The 18,905-nt window shown below is 42.9% G+C and overlaps 1 protein-coding gene across 5 annotated transcripts in view; it reads left to right on the forward strand.

The window, feature by feature from the left end:
* Golgin104 (coiled-coil domain-containing protein 186) overlaps window positions 1–18,905 on the forward strand; it is an 83,690-nt gene that overhangs the window by 26,615 nt on the left and 38,170 nt on the right. For all 5 annotated transcript variants that reach the window (XM_037426721.2, XM_037426722.2, XM_037426723.2 and 2 more), the window contains exons 7-11: window positions 4,996–5,082; window positions 7,099–7,241; window positions 8,862–9,042; window positions 10,383–10,457; window positions 14,019–14,103. In XM_037426721.2, coding sequence (XP_037282618.2) covers window positions 4,996–5,082; window positions 7,099–7,241; window positions 8,862–9,042; window positions 10,383–10,457; window positions 14,019–14,103 — 571 coding nt within the window. The remainder of the gene's footprint in view (window positions 1–4,995; window positions 5,083–7,098; window positions 7,242–8,861; window positions 9,043–10,382; window positions 10,458–14,018; window positions 14,104–18,905) is intronic.

The following is an 18,905-nucleotide window of genomic DNA, read 5'->3' on the forward strand; positions in this document are numbered from 1 at the left end:
GCATCGTGGGGAAGGTTGTTTGTGGTGAGGCTGCTGCAGCAGACAAAGAAGGCGCTGTTGAATGGCAGGACACCGTTTTGCAGGAAGCCTTGACAGCCTACGATGCCGCCGACATTTTTAATTTTGATGAGTCGGCACTTTTTTATTGCCTTCTTCCAAATAGGACATTGGCATTTAAAAATGAGACGTGCACCGGCGGGAAACACGCCAAAAATCGCATATCGGTCGCTTTTGGCGTAAATATGACCGGTAGTGAGAAGCTGCCACTGATGGTCATTGGCAAGTATGGAAACCCGCGGTGCTTCAAAGGCGCTCGGCTGCCATCCGGTGTTGTTTACAAGCACAACAAAAAAGCCTGGATGACAGCCCAGCTGTTCGAGGAGTACGTGCGCCAGCTGGACCGCCGTTTTGCTGCCAAGAAAAGGAGCATTTTGATAGTGCTTGACAATGCGTCGGCGCATGTCGATGTGGGTAACCTGTCGGCTATTAAGCTGTTGTTTTTGCCGCCCAACACGACAGCGCTCGCCCAGCCCCTCGATCAGGGCATCATCCGCTCTGTCAAACAGATTTACCGCAAAAATCTTTTGCGGCGGATGTTGATCGCCATGGAGAGTGCCAAAACGTACAGTATAGACCTCCTGGGTGCTATACACCTGCTTGCACACTCATGGATGCAGGTGCAGCCTGCAACGATACGGAACTGTTTCGCGCGAGCACAATTCAAGATGCCAGAAGAAGGCAACGACGAGAACATGGAGGATAACGAGGATGGTGAGGACACCGAAGACTGCGAGAGCCTCCTTGTTGAGGTGCTCGAGCGGCAAGGAGAGGGAGTCGACAAGTTCAACTTCGGCACTTTCCGAGATGTGGACGGAGACGTCCTTACATCCCCGGACTTTTCCGACAGCGACATTGTTGCCGCCATCGCACCTCGTCCCGATTCAAGCGAAAGTGAGGAGGAGGGCGATGTCGAAGTGGACGACGGCCCCTCGTTATCCGAAGCTGCGCGTGCTGTGACTGTGATGCGAGCCTTCGCCGAGAAGCGTGGCCTAATGGACCGGCTGGCTCGCGGCCTCACCGACTTCGAAGATGCCGTCGTCGAGGCAAGGCCACCACGGCGGCAAGTGAAGATCACAGATTTTTTTGCTGCCTGTCCATAAATAAAGCTGGCGTGCCGGCGTGTGTGCGCGCGCGTGTTTGTGAGGATTGTGGCCTTCTTTTCTGACCGGTAAGTAGCCGCTAAACTGGCACTGACGGTTAATTCGTACATCGCTTAATGCGTACCAAAACGTCATTCCCGGCCAACTACGGTCTAACGAGGTTTCACTGTAGTGAGCATATCCATACAAATTGGGTCTAGGCTTTAATTAGGGCTACTTGGGTGTCATCATAATACCCACTGGACTGTTTTGAACACTTGAGAACCCTCCTTTAAAGTGCCTTTTCTCCCTTTGTGGGAACATGCGGCTTTGTTACCTTTCTTTTTCTCTTTTTTTCCATCAAGCTGTAAGCACCAAGGCAGGGGTGAAGTTTTAGTTAAAGTTAAACTAAAGATAAATAATAAATTGCATGAGCAAGAACACCTTTGGCACAAATAGAAAAAAAAAGAGAAGGCATGTGCAACGCATTGTGTTTGTGTAAGCCGTGAAGTAAAATAGACAACTCGCTGTGCTGTGCGTAAACCGGAGAACGCCAAAAAGCTGGGTTCACACTAAGCCTAGTGAAGACCTCACTAGACACCAGCTACCGTGGCTGGTTAATGTCTCATGGAGCTGCATTAAACGTTGGACTAATATACATAAAGACTGGCAAAGAATTTCAATAAACGAAAAATGCTCAGAAATGAGACATTCAAGAGGTAAACCACGGCAAAAAAAAAGAGAAAACTTGCTTTTTTCTTTGTTAATCTATCTGGTGCTTTCATAATGTTCATATGCATTATACATCCCACAGTGTCAACATTTATGGAAAAATTGCATGCAACTGCACGAGAAGTTGTTATAGAGAAGATGTTACATCTAGCTGCAAGGCCTGAATGGCTGTGGTTAGCTTCAGCAGCGCACCTTGCGCATTAATTTGCTTTCTTGTGTTACCTGATATGCCACTATCATGACCCGTGTCATGCAAACAGTCGCCTTTCTTCTTGAGACCAGCTACAGCAAAATCAATTTTTCAGCTTGTCGTGCCAGAAATTACTGCAAATTTGCTGGAGGCACGTGCTCTCAGTGCCTTTGCCTTGTTATCTGCTTCATGTGACATTGCTCCTTCCATTGCCATTGATATCACTCGTTGCCTGGGCACTGTGGTGTTAGGGCTGTATATGCTCCATTTGGGTGTTTCATAATTCCTTTCACCAGCACATCCCCGTTTATAATCACTGTGGCGGTAAAAGCCCCTAAAAGACCCTGCTCTTTCGAACTCGATGTTGCTAGGGTCCGAATTATTGAAAATTCTCGCGTGGGCCGTCGGCCATACCTTGCTTAATGCGCCAGTTCTAAAATTTCTCGTGTGCTTTCTCTTTTAATTGCCTCTCTTATATAAAAGCATGTTTTCAGGTCGGAGCACCCGCAATTCGGTTTAATGCATCATCATAGCGCCATCGCTGGTGGCTCTGGTGTTGGAAGGCCTGTAAAACGGCTATGCCTTGTTACACGTCTGCCTCTCGCTTTTCTGAGTCAATAGCCGACGGTTAAAAAAGAAATGAATGCGGCACGGCCGCCTTGCTATCAAGATGATGCATATTCTTATATGGCTACTCTAGAAAGCGCAGCTTTTTTCGCACAGTCTGTTCACGTTGAGAGTACAAAGTAGAAGGTAATACCAGCCGTAAATAGCGCGTGCGCCAGCGATCACACCCTTGAAGTCAAAGTAGTTAATAACAACGCCCCCCCCCCCCTCGCGTTCCTAGCTCGATTCTTCTTATCCCTTGGACACGGGCGGCTCGTTCCTCTCTACTTGAATAACAATCGATGGGGGGCCTGTCACGCGGGTTGATGTTATCGCATCTGCCATCAATGCAAAGGAGATAGGTTGACTCTTCTTATCTCTGCTTTAGCCGCATTTGTCGCCCCCGCTTGTGCGCTTTTACCCTCGTGTAAAACACAATGGCCGGGGGATGTTATCGGTTGAGACATTACACAAAACATGACGGCCAGTGGCATAGCAGGGGGGGGGGTGGCGCACTTTGAGAACGTGCCCCTCCCCTTCAGATCAAGATGCAACCCCCCCCCCCCCCTCAATTTTTTTTTTTAATTTCTGGCGACACCTCTGGCAAGGACAAAAACCAATCGAGAATTTCCAAGTAATTGCTGTCCTATCATAAACGAAATGGGTCTTGCCTTCGCGTTGTTGGTACGCATAAGGTACCCGTGAGATTTTTTTTATGCAGTGCTTTCCAGAGGACATGGTAGGGGGTTTTTGGAGTATAGAGAGAACGCCTTAGCCACATAAAATATGGGTGCAAAAAGAAAATGAAGTTTGTTAAATTGTGTAGTTTCAGCACAGAGATGAATGCCCGAGGAGGTTGGCTTTCTCAGACTATCTGAATGACGTCATATTACACCCAGCAGTCTGATTAGTCGTGAAGAAAAAGAATCTTTTTTTTTTTTAAGTTATCTTAGGGAAGTGCGCTTGGAACTGTGAGAGTCTCTAGCGTTGTATGTCACTGCATTTGTCTACCATATCTGCTGATAACCACTTAGGTGTATTTATATTGTTATTTATGAAGTACAATTTTATTGTTTATTCGGAAATAATCACTGAACAAGTTTTTCCAGAATGCTCAACAGCATGATGCCATTATTCTTGCATCAACTGAAATAGGGAGCTTCTAAGATGGTTGGCTCCATGAAATTTGCAATGAAGCTAAATATTTCTAGCTTTTCACAAGAGCCTCAGAATAATTTTTTATGTCCTTGAATGTAAATGCAACTTGCTTCTCCTCCAGGATTTGAAGTTAGCTGCTCCAGATTGCTCCAAAATAGAAAATTTTGCTGCTCCAAAGTGCTCCAAATGAAAAATTTTGCTGCTATAAAGTGCTCCAAAATAGAAAATTTAGCTGCTCCAAAGTGCTCCAAAATTAAAATTTTGCTGCTCCATAAATTGCTCCAAATCAGACGACCACAGTGGCATCACTGGAAGCAGTTTTATGGCATGTCTAGATAATGTGCAGGCGTAAAATCTAGTGTTATCAGTACAAATGAATATTTCAGGAATGAACTACAAAGGCTTGTAACCTTGATTCTGAAGCTAGAAAAAGCTGCAGTAAAGCACTGGAAGTACTCCAAACCGTATTCACACTGCATCAGACATTGCCCATCATTGCATTCGTTAAGTGTAGTGCACTGATGCACCTTGGAAAATTTGAACTGCTGTAAATATTGTAAGATACCTCTACCTGTATGCTTAACATGCTCTTGCTTTATCTCCACTGATCAGTTTTTACGACTGATTGCATTTGGAAAAACTTGTACGCTTGCTGGACATGTTCGGAACATTCGCAAAGAGCGACTGAAAATTGTCTCATTTGGCCTTGAAGCGCAAATCTTGCAACTGCAATGTTTGCTCTGTTGCCAGCGAGATTAGCTTGAAAAATGCGCTAGATTAGTGCTGCAAGATCAGTGCAGCAAGATTAGCACGAAATTATTGCAAATCTTGCAACTGCAATGCTTTCTTTGTTGCCAGCAAGATCACCCGCATACAGTTCAACCCTTTTATTAGAGGCATGCTTGGGACAGCAATTCTTGTCTTTTATTTGAGATTTCTTTTACAAGCAGGGTACCTCGTATAGATTTTCTTATCAACCCATATTTTACTGTAGGCACAATGTGGTCTCTTATACTCATTTGTCTTCATATGGTGGTTTTGGGACGTTAAACCCCACATATTAATCAATTACTCATTTGTCTCTTATATCAGTGTCTCATATAAGGGGGTTCGACTGTAGTGCAGTATGGCTACTACCAGCTCTGAATGAAAGACAGTATTTGCTTGCAGGTTTACCATGTAATGAAGCAGGAACTGGAGTCGCTGAAAAGGAAACACAAGTTGAGCATTGATGAGAACAACAACCTCACTATGAAGGTAAGGGAAGTGCTTTTGTCCTACTTTTCTTGATATATTTTTAATACTTCATTTTATTGTGGATGTGGAGAGATTGTCAGTGTCCCTATGGTTATCAAGGCCACAGATCAGCGATGGCGATGATTAGATACCGAATTTTAGGCAAAAGCCTATTTTGTTCCTTGTGTTCCTATCGTGTCCCTTTGATATATGAGCATGAATTAGAGGCTAAGAATAGCTTAAATTGTGTTTTTATAGTGCCTATAAATGCATATTTTTGACGTTTATGCCTAAATTCTAATAAGTGCCTATAAATGCCTATTTTCAAAATAGCAGAGACTACTGCACCGTGCGGCGCACGAGCCACCTCCACACATAAACGGCTGCTGCGCCGCATGAAAGTGACGTCATGCTCTTTTCCAATTAGGCGCTTTCTCTGAATAGTCGGAGTGTCTCGCATTATGTCTAGACGTAACGATAGGAGCCGTTGAAATTATATCCAGACGTAAAAATAAAAAAATGTTAGTTACATTCAATGTGACAACAATACAAAACCGGCTTGTTAAACCCTCCTAAAAAACCCTGTTAAAAAGTTTTTTTTTTAAGTTGTGGCGCAGTTGGCTAGAGCGGCACGTAAAGGACGGGTGAGGTCGGTGGTTCGATCCCCATTGCCGTCTTTTTTGTTGTTGTTGTTGTTCACGCAAGCATTGTTTTAACATTTGCACCAGCTCATCGGCTTCCCATCAGCCTGACTTGCTGCTGGTGGTCCTATCCAGAGGCACTTTGACATTGGATGTTTGATGACCCTCGCAGAATTGGCTATATTTATTATGATAGTGTTTTGCAAATTGATGCTCTTAATCGGCGACACGCAAAAGGACGTGAACAATTCGAATGCAGCTGCCTGCATCAGTTTCTGCAGCACACGCGTCAGGAAGGCGCACTGCAACGTAGTCACGTCGAATATACAACTGCAAACTTTTTTTATGTCGCTCAGCGTACCCTCACAGAACGAGGTAACCGGCAGGCCGCTTCTGAATACTGACGTCACATCATAATGCTCTAGGCAAATAACACGCACGGCCTGTGACAGCCCATGACCATTTACGTAGCAATGGATCAGAACGGCCGTACGTGTTCACACTTAGCAAAACAGCCTGCAATGCAGTAGCTTTCATCTTCGGAGATCACAGGCTTCGTAAGAACACTTCGGAGCTGCACTGGGGTTTCATGCATGTGCGGCCGGACAGTCACATGCGAACTGTGCAAATGCATTTATTTCATCGTCGACCTTGCCCTTCGCGACAAGCAAAACTCAGCAGCAAGGACACTTTCCTCTTTGACAACAGGACGCCTGGCATTAAAATCTAGAAAATTTAGTACAGTCAACTGCAGTAATTTGCCCTTCATACTGAGAAACTTTATGGCGCACACACTTATATGAAGCTGTGGCGTGGTGGGCGGCCACGCTAGCTACAACCTCCAGGATCAACTGGGCATCCAGCATTCCCATGAGGCCACGACGACACAGAGTCTCCGGTCCTCCTTGGGGGCAGCCTAGGCCCAGGCCACGAATTTGCCGGAGTTTTCTATAAGGTTGTTATCACCAGAACACTAATCACACATCACACAAACTTATTCAAACAATATACTGAACAAGAAAGAGACAGACTAGCGCTAACTCTCAACTATATTATTTTTGAAAGGAACGAAGCATATAAGAACCTGTGAAGCAGCATGGTGCAGGTGCAAGTCATGTGACAGGCAAACATAAAAATATATGGCTAAACAGAATTTTAAAAACTGTACTCTCTATCTGTTAGAGGCTTTTTGTGTAAATGTGGTAATATGCTCATAGTTGCATTGGTTGTTGCTTTTGTTGTTGCTCACTTTAACGAAACTGTTTTCTGCTCTTCATTTTTCTATGTAAATCACATACTCGCTGAAATGTTCTTAGTTGAATCACTAGCTACGCTTTGCAGAAATTTACTTGGTGAGCTAGCAAGAAAGCCACGCTTTGTACTAATTTGCATGCAGATACACAACCTCGAGAAGGAACGCCTTGAATATGAGCAGACATTGAGCAAGCTCAAGGAAAAGCTCAACTCTCTAAAACAGGAGATTGTAGACCTTAATGGGAAGCTTGATGAGAAGAGGAATGTGGAGCTTCAGCTGGACAGGTAAGTTTCAACACTTGCTCATTTTGTAAATCTACGGTGCCCTGCAGTCTTTTTCTGCTGGTGTTAAGACCGAGTTTTGACAGCGTACCACATCTTCTGCCGGTCGTTGCGGCTCGGGTCTGGCGGGTGTCTTTGTAGGTAGCTGGCCGCTACTGGACCTGTTCAGCCCATCTTTCAGGGAGGAAGGCGCCTTCTTAGGGAGATATTTACAGAGGTTCATTTGCATAGATTAGATAGACAAGAGTTACTTCTTGACGATCTGGTGTTAAAAAAACCCTGGGTCGAAAAGGCCCTCAAAGCAGTCCGCGAGGGCTGGTTATAAACAGTTTCGTTTCCCCAGATGCGGTGATGGGTCTCAGGCTCGTACAGACACATCAAAAGGACCGCAGCTATGCCGCTGTTACTTCGAGGAAAGTTGTCATGACCAAAACCCATTGATGTCGAATGCGACGCCGGACTGCAGGGCGCCTGACTTCCCGGCTTGGAATGAAAATGCCCTGACAGGAATGGCTTTTTGCAGGCTAGCAGCCCCTCATTGACTCATTCGCAGTACACTGAATTCCGCTCCCCTTTTCGACCTAACTTGACACTGGACTACTGAATTAGTCTGACACCTTTCATCTGGTGCACTGATATGGAATATATTCTGTGCAAAGGTATTGAATATATCATAATAATTTATTCTTATGATTATTAAAAATAAAATTAAAACATGACTACTTGGTTATATAATGCAAAATATTATTAATGAGCTCTGCAAGATCTTACGGGAGGGTGAAAGGGTTATAGAAAGGATTATTGATAACTGCCAGTTTGTTACATAATGTACCCTTGATTAAAAATTGCTTGTGTGGGTAACAGTAGAAACATCTTCTGTGCATAATTACAGCTTATAAAAGCAGTCTTTTTCATCTACAGCATCACAAAGAAAGTTTGTCATGGCATTCAAGACAGTCTAAAGTATTGAAATGCAGCATGTAGTTTGCATTTTTCATCATGGCACCATGCTCACTGTGCTGTTCTGATGAACTTGGAGTTCATGTGAATGCAGTTTAGAAGCATTCAGCTGTACCTTGGATAGTTAGACATTTCAGTGCGGCTGGCTAAATTACTTTGTACTTTTCTCTTTTTTTTTTTCAGTCTACCCATTTTGTATTTTTTAATCTTACTAGATATACTTTACATTGTTTCTTAATTTTTTATTACAGATAATGTCACATAATGTATTATTTTACTTGTTCATTTAATTTTCGTACTTGTTTTAATTTGTCTTTTCAACTTCTGTTATCACCTTTTTTATTTTGGTCAGTTGTTTACTGCTGTATCGGAACCTGTGTATCGCCCCTTTGTTGTAAGTCATGTAGGCTGGAGTTCTTTTAATTAATTAATTAATTAATTAAGCAATGCCAATGAGCTGTAGAATACTGTATTTACTTGCAAATTTGTGCCATCGCATAATTTGCACTCCCCGAATATTTTGTGAGCTTCATGGAAAAAACTATTTACTCGCTGGGTCTAATTACTTCATTTTTTTCATATTTTTCTTACCTTTCCTACTGATTGTGTATTAAAGCACTGAACTGTCTATTTGAGCACGCTGTGGTGGGGGCTTGTACGCAGGGAGCGAGAGAAAGTAGTGGCTTCGCAGCAGGAAGTAGAGCGACTGCGGCAGTCGGCTGCTGAGATGCAAGCTGACATGGAGGCCTGTCATCTAAAGGAGGGAGAGCTGCTGGAGTTCACAGAGCGCCTGACCACCAAGAGTGTCCAGCTACAGTCTGAGCACAGCCTCCTAGAGCTCAAGGTGACCAGTGGGCCCACTTTGTGTTGGCATTGACTGTTGGCATTGACCGTTTGGCCATGTACTATGAGCTCTATTCAGAGAAAGGCTTGCAGTTTTAGTCCTCCCATTGCTCATTTTTTTGGCACACATTGTGCTTTTTACTTCTTATCTGCATTGTTTGGCGTTTTGCCTTCAGACAGCGATCGATAGTTTTGTTCACTTTTAAAAGTAGCTATAAAAAGAAAATGTATACCCTGCAGTTGCAGTGAAACTACTGATTTGCCCATTTTACGCGATCACTTGAGCACTTTGCTGTGGCCATAAAATTTGAGAGGAAATTTATTTGATTTACAAGGAGGAGGAACATTCATTACAGGAAAAATGGTCATCATGGCGTGAAGTTCTCTAAGCAACCTTTAGTGGTTCTTCAAAAGTAAAGCCGTGAGATTGAAAAAAATTCTATAGGTGTAGTTGGTTGAAGCTTATAGGATGCAGCATCGTTATCAGCATCAGCCTAATTGTGTCCACTGTAGGGCAAAGGTCTCTCCTATGTTTTGCCTATAAAACCGATCCTGTACTTTATTGGCATAATATGAAAGAGACCTTGGCCAGGATACATTGTTGTATAAAAATTTGCTGAGTGCAACCTGTTCTTACAGTAGTCTACTGCCTCTCCTATATTTCACCTATAAAACCGATCCTGTACTTGATGCCCCGCCGCGGTGGTCCAGTGGCTAAGGTACTCGGCTGCTGACCCGCAGGGCGCGGGTTCGAATCCCGGCTGCGGCGGCTGCATTTCCGATGGAGGCGGAAATGTTGTAGGCCCGTGTGCTCAGATTTGGGTGCACGTTAAAGAACCCCAGGTGGTCAAAATTTTCGGAGCCCTCCACTACGGCGTCTCTCATAATCATATCGTGGTTTTGGGACGTTAGACCCCACAAATCAATCAAATCAATCAATCAATCCTGTACTTGATTGTCATAATATGAAAGAGGCCTTGAGCAAAATACATTCTTGAATAAAAATTTGCCGAGTGCAACCTGTTCTTACAGTAGCCTATTTTCTGTGTTTGTTTTAGTTATGTTTAATATGCATTGGTTGGTTCTTGGCATGTGAGTGTAGCTCATTGAAGGCTACAGGCCTTCCTAATATATAAGAACTGTAGAAGTGGTTTGTGGTCATTTTTCTCTGTTAGTAGTCATTTATGCAGCTGTCACTTTGGTCATACTGGTGCTTAGGTTTCCAATGTGTGGGGAGTTTTACTGTAGTTAAGGCTATCTTTGACAATAGTGCTAAAGTTGAGCTGCTTGTTGTCTAACATTTATTTGTCTTTTTTTTTTTTCGGTGTGGTAAATGTGTAGGCCCAGAACCTAGAAGAGCAGAATAGCAAGCTGACACAGGAAATTGCGCAGCTCAAGAAGCAGAATCGAGACCTGGTGAGTCTTGTGCTTTGTTTCGCTTGCATGCACTCATTGGAGTGCCACATTATGCGTTACAGAGACAATTTTTGATGAGCACTGAATTTGAATTTTCCTCTTTATGGTTATTTCATTTCAGTTTTTAGCTGGTCGGTGATGATTATGTAATGAGATTATCTTCATCCTTTATATTTTAAATTTGCACATATAAAGCTGTAGAAAAAAAAAAGACTAGCAGTGATTTGGACTTTTTCTAGTTCATTTGAACACTTGCTGTTTATCACCTAAATTTCACTGCCTCAATGGCTGAATCTCCATGTTTGCAAGAATTTGTCATACACACTAGGACCTGAGTTTGGCAAAAGGGGCCTGCTTTGGAAGGGGAAGGGAGGACGAAGGTTATAAAATAAAGAAATTATATATATTGTAGAGTTTTCATAATTGTTCATATGCATTTAGAAAAGAGAATGTAAGCTCCTGGCATATGTGCAGGACTGCCCTACTTCTAAATAAATTTGTGCATTGAACCTTGCTTGTCCCTAGTGTACATGCCAACAGTCTCAATCATCTCTGCTCAACATGACAGACCTACACCTTGAGCCCAACTCAACAATTGTCCCCACATAAAACAGTGCATAAAGTTAGTAGCTTTCCGATTGAATGGCATAGGTCAGATGCAATCTATTCTACTGCCATAGGGAATGGCAATATAAAAAGAACTGTTCAAAAGAATAGTAAGTTCACTAACATTGGAATTCTAATGCAAAGTCATCACTCCTGCACAAATTACTTAACACCGTCAGTCAATCCTGTGTGCACATTGCCATTACCAACCTGCTGGAGCTAGAAACGCGTAACTCCTATCAGTGACACTTGCCTAAAGCTGCACGCTAACATTGTTTTCCTTGCATTCATTTGCAAGCGTTTGCTTTTGCAGGCATTCGCCCGCTTGCAGCAAAGTGCTGTATGTAAAACTCTGACTGCGAAATGCAGTCCTCTTTGTTGCTAGCACGATATTGTATTGTAGTAGGATTAATTTATGCCTTGGTATGGGCGCATGCAAGCTTTTCTTTGCATTTTTCTTTGGCTGTAGTCAGGCCCACATTCATACCAAGTCCAAAGCAGATGAGATTCAGGCAGCCCAATTCTGTGCTCAAGTGGTGAGCGCTAGAGAGGAAGTGACATCCACAGGGTTGCTGGACTGAGGACACCTCTGGGGAGATTGCTCTACCATCTGAGTACGATGAAGCTAGTGGACCCAAGAGCGAGAATGAATTGACTAGAAGCTCTGGGCGCAGGAATACAGTATATGGCGGATCAGTTCCGCAGAAGCCTGTGAGATGGAGAAAGGATCACGAAAGAGGAAACTGTCATCCACCTGTTTGTAGCAGGGTCATTTTATATAATGATCACATGGTGTTTTTTTTTCACCATTTCCAATCTTGCTGAAACAAATCTTGCTAATATATGTCAGTGTGGGAAGTAGTTGTTGAAGCGGTAGGTTACCAAAAAAAGTTTTGCCATGCGGTGAGGGCACCTCAAACTTTTCCCACTGAAATGAAACCATCTCGTGCAATGTAATTTACAGTAAAATCTCGATGATACGAATTCGAAGGGAGCGCGTAAAATATCCGTATCAGCCTGAATTCGTATGAACCAAAAACAACTTAAAGCTGAAAAAAATTATGAACAACAACTTCATTGGCAACTACACCTTGCTGAAGAAAAGTCTGTGATGTTCGTTTGAACTTTCCTGCCTTCACCGTCTCTTAATTAAGTGCCGCAGTTTCCTCGCTCATGCTGCTGGCACAGCGCGTTCGCAGTTGAAATCAGAGCGTATGAAAGCAGCCAAACTAATTGGAAATTCTCTTGCTTCCCCGTTTGAACAGCCAAAAAACCGTGCCGCGAAGTCGGCACGAAAAAAATCAGTCTTGGAGAATTTGCATTGTAGAATTCAAGCGAAAATGCCAGCGCAGCCGGAAAACCACTTCTGCACCCGCCGAAAACGTTCACATTCGTTCTGCCCCTCGTATACCTGCCACCCCCGCTGCCGCCATCGCTGCTTGAGAATTCATTTCATTTTGCCCGTTTCCTGAGCACTGAAGTTCGTACCGAGTTATAATTATGTATACAAGGCACTGAAAAGAAACAGTTTACACCTTTATTAACATTATTTCGGAAGACACGCCAGCCGAAATGACACGAGCGGACACAGTGGCGGCGACAGATTTAGCCGGCAGTGCAAAAGCAAGACACATTCGGGCAAGCTGACTCGCTGCCGCTGCACCTTCTTCTACTTCCGGTGTTATCAGCGATCGTAATCAAGACTAGGCTTTCGACGACCACGTCCTTGTAAAGGCCGTGAGCTTTGACGTGCCGCACGAGTAGTTCGCGATAGCGCCGACGCGATCCATCACCGATGCCTTCGCCGCCATGTCGATTTGCGGCTGGTTGTTGACATCTCGTGGTTTGAGAAATAGAGCAGCCGGTGAAGCCAGAGCCGTGAAGCAAAAAGGCGATACTATGCAATTGCGTGGGGGGAAAATTGGTCTTGGATTGATTTTTTCGCATCGGCCACGCGGCGTGTTTTTGCTGCGTTGTGCTGCTGGCAGGCAGCAGTCAATCGCACATTCGTATCATTCGCGGTGGTTGGGGAAACTATTCCTATAACACCGAATCATGGTGTATTTTATTTAATGTAGTCCATCCAAAACAACCTTAAAATTTGTATCATCGTGAAATTTGCATCAACCGTAATCGTATCATATAGATTCTTCTGTATTTGCAACTGCTGCTTTGAACGATATGAAACAATATTTTTCTTAATCTCAAGGCACCGGTCTTTTATGGCTATGTTTTGTTTCTTTTTTTGTTTCAAATTGCATTACTTTTAACAATAAAAGAAATCCTCACAAAAATCAGCATTTAAAAATATTTCTTCTTGAAAATAAAAAGAACATAAGCTTTATTGCCTTTAAATGAGATGCACGTAGTATTTAATGAGCAACATGTTCACAATGTGGGCTTTATTGGTGCATGTACTATCTGATAAAAATACTGTGGGAGCAAGTGAGACTGAAGTTGTGGAAAAACTGTAACAGAGTATGAAGAAATGCTATTTTTGACCCATATTGCAGCTTCAATGTCAGTGCAGTGATCCAAGTAAAAATATAGCCTACAAAAACTTAGGCAGTACACCTTATTTCTAGTTGATACTGCACATTTTAAAACAGTAATTCTTGTTTTAAGTGAGAAAGAATTTTGAAGTTAAATATCCCAATGTTGTACAAAGCTTCTACGTGTTTAACCTTCACAGTGGAGCCCATTGGCGCAAAATTCAGGCGGGTGATTTTTTGCCATCGCATAAGGGAGCATACTGGGATATCTAATGCAAGTCATACAAGTGTTCATCCCCAGAAGTATCTAAATGCCATGCTTCTGGATATCCCTGGGACATATGATATGTATTTTATCATTTCTTGGGATTTCAAAAGGGTTAATAATTAATAATGAAAATATCTGCTAAATTGAATATTGTGTGCTCGTGTATGCTGAAATGTGGGACATGATTTTATGCAGGCATCTAGTCTTGAGGCTGAACAGAAGCAGCGTCAGCAAGAAACGCAGCTTCTGGCACGCAAGCTAGCTGAAAAGACCAAAACAAGTAAGATCCAGCAGTCATTTTTGTCGAAATACTGTGGGTTAGCATTCTAATATAAGACAGAGGCAAACAAGACATGCGCCACATGTTGTCAAGTGGATTTATTAGCTTAGATGCACTTATGCATTTACTACTTAGAGGGGTCCTGCAACATTTTCTTACTATAATCACCAAATAACCTCACTATAGTACTTTATTGCCTCGCAAAGCTCTTACCACAACGCTTTTTGACTCCATCAAGTATTAGCAGAGCTACAGGGGTTCATGGCAGGCTCCAAGTGCCTTTCTCTTCTTCCCGACAAGTATGTCGGCAACTACACAGGAAGGGATGACAAGTGGACACGAAGCTACATCGTCACGCCATGGCATTGAGCATTTCAGGCAATCGGTATGCCAGCATATGGTGGCACCTAATGGCGACTGCGCACCTATGTGGCATGACTGTCCTGCAAAAATTTGACCGAGCTCCATGAGAAACTTGTGTGCACTGGCTTTGTTCTCATGAGCTTGATGACTGATAGATAGTAACATTTTGAAGCAGTTATAGATTACTAAACACCAAGTGATGTCTGCCAAGGCATGTAGCTCTAGATACGCCTTGGGGAGTTTCATTCATGAAAGCATGCGCTGTCTGTGGTTTAGGTAAGGACATTGAACTTTTGTAAGTGCTTTAATAGCAGTACAAGACAAGTGATCGGCTCCGGTACGAGTGGTGTTTGAAATCACACAGGTGTACTGCTCTTGATGCCACCATACAGGAGCATAGGAGAAAGCAGAGCATTGCTGGTGCCAGTCTATCATGACCAAACGTACACCGAAAAGAGATAAAGGAGTGGATACCTTTTATTTATTGAACTCTAAACAAACCACAGAAGTATTACTGAGGATTATTACTTACTTGGAAAGACAGGGAAATTTTAAATTAGTAGCACAGTTAGAGGGAGCACTTGCTCAAAATTTTATAGTCTGTTCTAAAAGTTTCACAAGGCCACCTTAACTATCTAAAAAATATTAGGGCATGTAAGCTGTGTTCTGCCTTCCTGTGCACCTTATAAAGTGGGGTGGTTACCACACTACAGAAAAGTATGTTTTCATTTGTTACCGCAATAGAGGCTTATTGTTTGCATATTACAATATACTGTTACTGAACATGCTTTAAAAATAACTGTGCTAGAATTCTGTATGGCAGGTCATGGGATCGAATCCTGGGCATGACGGCCGCATTTTCAATGTAAGCGAAAATGCTTGAGACCGGTGTTTTTATAGATCTAGGTGCACGTCAAAGAATCCCAGGTGGTTGATTTCTGGAGCCCTCCACTACAGCATCCCTCATAATCATATCGTGGACTGGGGACGTTAAAAACCCGTCAAGTATAATTAATTCTCTATGGGTGGTCAATGATAAAAGTGCTTTGCCAAATTGCAGCAAGAGGAATTGCTGCTACGTGCAAAGACAAATGGCTGCTATATGTGTTTTTTGTGCCACGCCTGTGCTGAGATAGACTTGAGTGAACCTTGAACTTGACACAACAGGGTCTGATGGGAAGAGTTTGATAGTTGTCTAAGTGGTGAAGCCAAACCAATTTGTCGGAGGATACTGTAGCAGTACTCTAGTGGTTCTGGTATTTCCGGCTTTTTTGTGGGCGCATTAGTGTGTTTGAGCAAGCAGTGACACTGAAGCGCACGAATTGACTGGTAGAACACCCCCCCGATTTGGAACTTGTCACAAAATAAAAAATAAAGCTCAGTCGCACAAGCTGCATTGTCTATAAAACCAGTTTTATAGTAGAATGTTTGTCCTGTGCCTTGTGCCTGCCTGATCTGTATTTCTCTATTTCACGAATCAATTTTCGTTTCGCACAGTTGCACCGCTAAGCATGAAAGCACAGGTTGATTTGCTGGCTGTGATAGACTAATTTCTATGGTACAGTGCAGACCACTCATAACGTAACGGCTTATAGTGCAGGAATAGTTACAATACGGTCTTTTTCGACTCCCATACACCCTCCTGTAAAACCCCATGTAAACGCGTACCGCTTATTGGGCAGTCCCCCATGATGAAAGACCGATTAAATGCAGTTGCTAGAAAATCTTTATCACAAACACGGTAGCGAGTGCGCTTTTGAAAGGAGTGCGCTACTAGGGAGGGAGCGACAAGGTCATTAAGGAGGAAGAGGGGAGACAGAGTGAATGAACGAGGGCGGAGGGAGGAAAAGAAAAGGAAAGAAAGACCGTGGCATGCTGCGTGGGCTCTCCAAGTGAGGGAGGAGGAAAGACCCGTTATAACGCATTGGCAATCAATGTGTTGCTTGCAGAGTGAGGGAGGAGGGCAGTTGCCTGGGCACTTGCCTTGGCAACAGATAGGCCTTTGCAATGGCACTGGCACGGCTATAGTGTGGCTCCAGCCGCTTGCTGCCAGCCGCGCACTGCTCAACACAGCATGTGCGATCCTGCCCTATCAACTGTGCTTAGAATTTTCCTGTCCGGAAAAGCGTCATCACTGTCAAGCTTGCTACAGATATCGCGTTTGCTACTTCGACCGTAAATTTAAAACTTTTACTGCTTTATGCCGCAAGCTTTCGCTTTCGTTGCCAGTGCACGGTTTTACAGCTTGGCAGGTTTTTGACGCCTTTGATCTCTGGGCCGCAAATGCGATCTTTGCATCATGTTCGCTGTTCTTAGTTTAATGCTTGAGTGAAATTTTTTCAATGCCCTATCTTCATGTCTTGGACAAACTTTCTGCTACAATATGCCAAACAGCAGGATAGGTCTGATTAGTGTTGGTTTCATTTCGGTAGCGGTTGGTTGGAATCTAAGTTGCGGTTTGGTACAGAAAGAACAAAACTCTTTGTGGTGGCTACGCTTGAAGGGAAAGGAAGAGATACATATCATTAATGAATACGAGGGCGGCACGTGTAGCACTCGATTAATGGTTTGCGATTTGATTGTGATGTCTTTATATAGGGTGCACGAAATTTCAGACATGATTCGGCTGAGTTTCTGTGTAATAGTCTAGGCGGTCTGAAATGTAGTTGGCAAATTTTGGTGATAGTTCTTTTTTTTGTTAGAGCCTACCCCCCATTTTGCATTCATTTCATTGGAAACACAGGTGTTTGGGCGTTACATTTTATAATGTTGTGAATTTAAATGGTTGTAAGCACTATGCATTGCAGGCTTTGTTTCTTAGGCACGTGAGGCTGCATGCTCAACACGTTTTTCACAGCTGTGGCCCTTAGAAAAGGTTATTTTGGTTATAGTGCGGTACTGCTTATAGTGCGGTACTGCTTATAGTGCAAATATTCGCAACACCCGCGGCTTACTTTATAAGTGGCCTATACTGTAGAGAAATGGAAAAAAAAAAACCAGATGCAGTAGGCTCGATATTTAAATTTGAGGGTGCTGCAGGATTTTGTTTTATGAGCAGAAGTTCTCATAAATGTGACTCTGGGCATCATACCTACTTTCATTGTGATGTTTATTCAGTGTCGCAGCAACATCATAGACAGCTTTGGATGAGTGCCAGTAAAGCTTGTAGATGTTGGCAGTTGTACTGGTGCTCATTATTATACAACGGATGTATGCTTGTGTACAGTGGACTCTCAGTAAACTGAACCTGATGGGACTAGGAAAATATGTTCTATTTAACAGGAGTTCCGTTTACTGATAGGTGAACATAGGTGCAGAATACAAGCCCGAAAGCAAGTATTGCAGAGGCAATAGTTCCGTTTAAACAGTAGTTCCATTTAACAGATTTCCGTTTACTCTCAGTACTGTAGTTTAGGGGAGACTCTGGTGTTCTAAAAATTTTTTTTGTTTATTATCATATTTGAATGAAATTTTCACGCAATGTATCTTTTAACCTGCTGTGAAGATATATGCAATCCATTTTCTTTTATCTCAAGTATTTTTAGAGATAGTGAATAAATAATGAATAGTTGGATTGCCCAATTATTCTGCAATTTAAACATTAAATATCTTTGAACACTTTATATGGACATAGTCTAGAATAATCAAGGATCACAATTGTACTATCACTGTAATTTCAGCTCTATTTTTATAAAAGTTATTGCCATATGTAATATAATGGTCGGGAACATGAGAATTTTCATGAGATTTATCAGCACATAAAAAATTTTCTCTTGACTAAATATAAATTTTAGTAGTCTTATTGTGTATAGGAACTCGTAAGCTGTCAATTGCAACAATCTGATCACTAGATCAAAAGATACTGTGGGCAACAGTATAGCACATAGGCAAAAAACTGATTTTGAGGAAACACAAAAAGAAGTTTGAAGACTATATATAGGTTTAATTCTTGCCAAAAAAGCAACAGATGGGAGTCCTTTTTGCTCTAGAAGCCACCAGGCTCATAATCACCATCACTCTCTTTTACACGCCTATTCTTCATGGCATTCTTAGTCTTCTGCTCTGGTATGCTTTTTGTCACATGCCGCTAGCCGCTGCTGGTCCTTTTCCATACATCTTTCAACATCTGTGTTGCCTTGGTTCAAATGCAGCTCCTTCAAAATGGCCTCAGAAGCACGTTTCTTTCCAGCATTGAACCGAGCAACCGCTTCCGCAACAGCAGTTTCGACTGTGAAGAGCGAGGCGTGCTTGGTTTTCGGTACAAGCGACCATATCGCTGAATGGAGGCTCTCATTTGAGTTTTGAGTTTTGCCTCTTTGGCAGCGCTCCAACAGCTTTCGATCTGAGAGGCGAGTGTACACTGGAAGGAGCGCTTCTGCAACATATTCCGGGAGGTTGTACTGATGCTTAGGAGGAGCCTGCTGCCTTGCCACTGCCTT

The sequence above is a fragment of the Rhipicephalus microplus genome, chromosome X, assembly GCF_043290135.1.
Source record: "Rhipicephalus microplus isolate Deutch F79 chromosome X, USDA_Rmic, whole genome shotgun sequence".
NCBI lineage: Eukaryota > Metazoa > Arthropoda > Arachnida > Ixodida > Ixodidae > Rhipicephalus > Rhipicephalus microplus.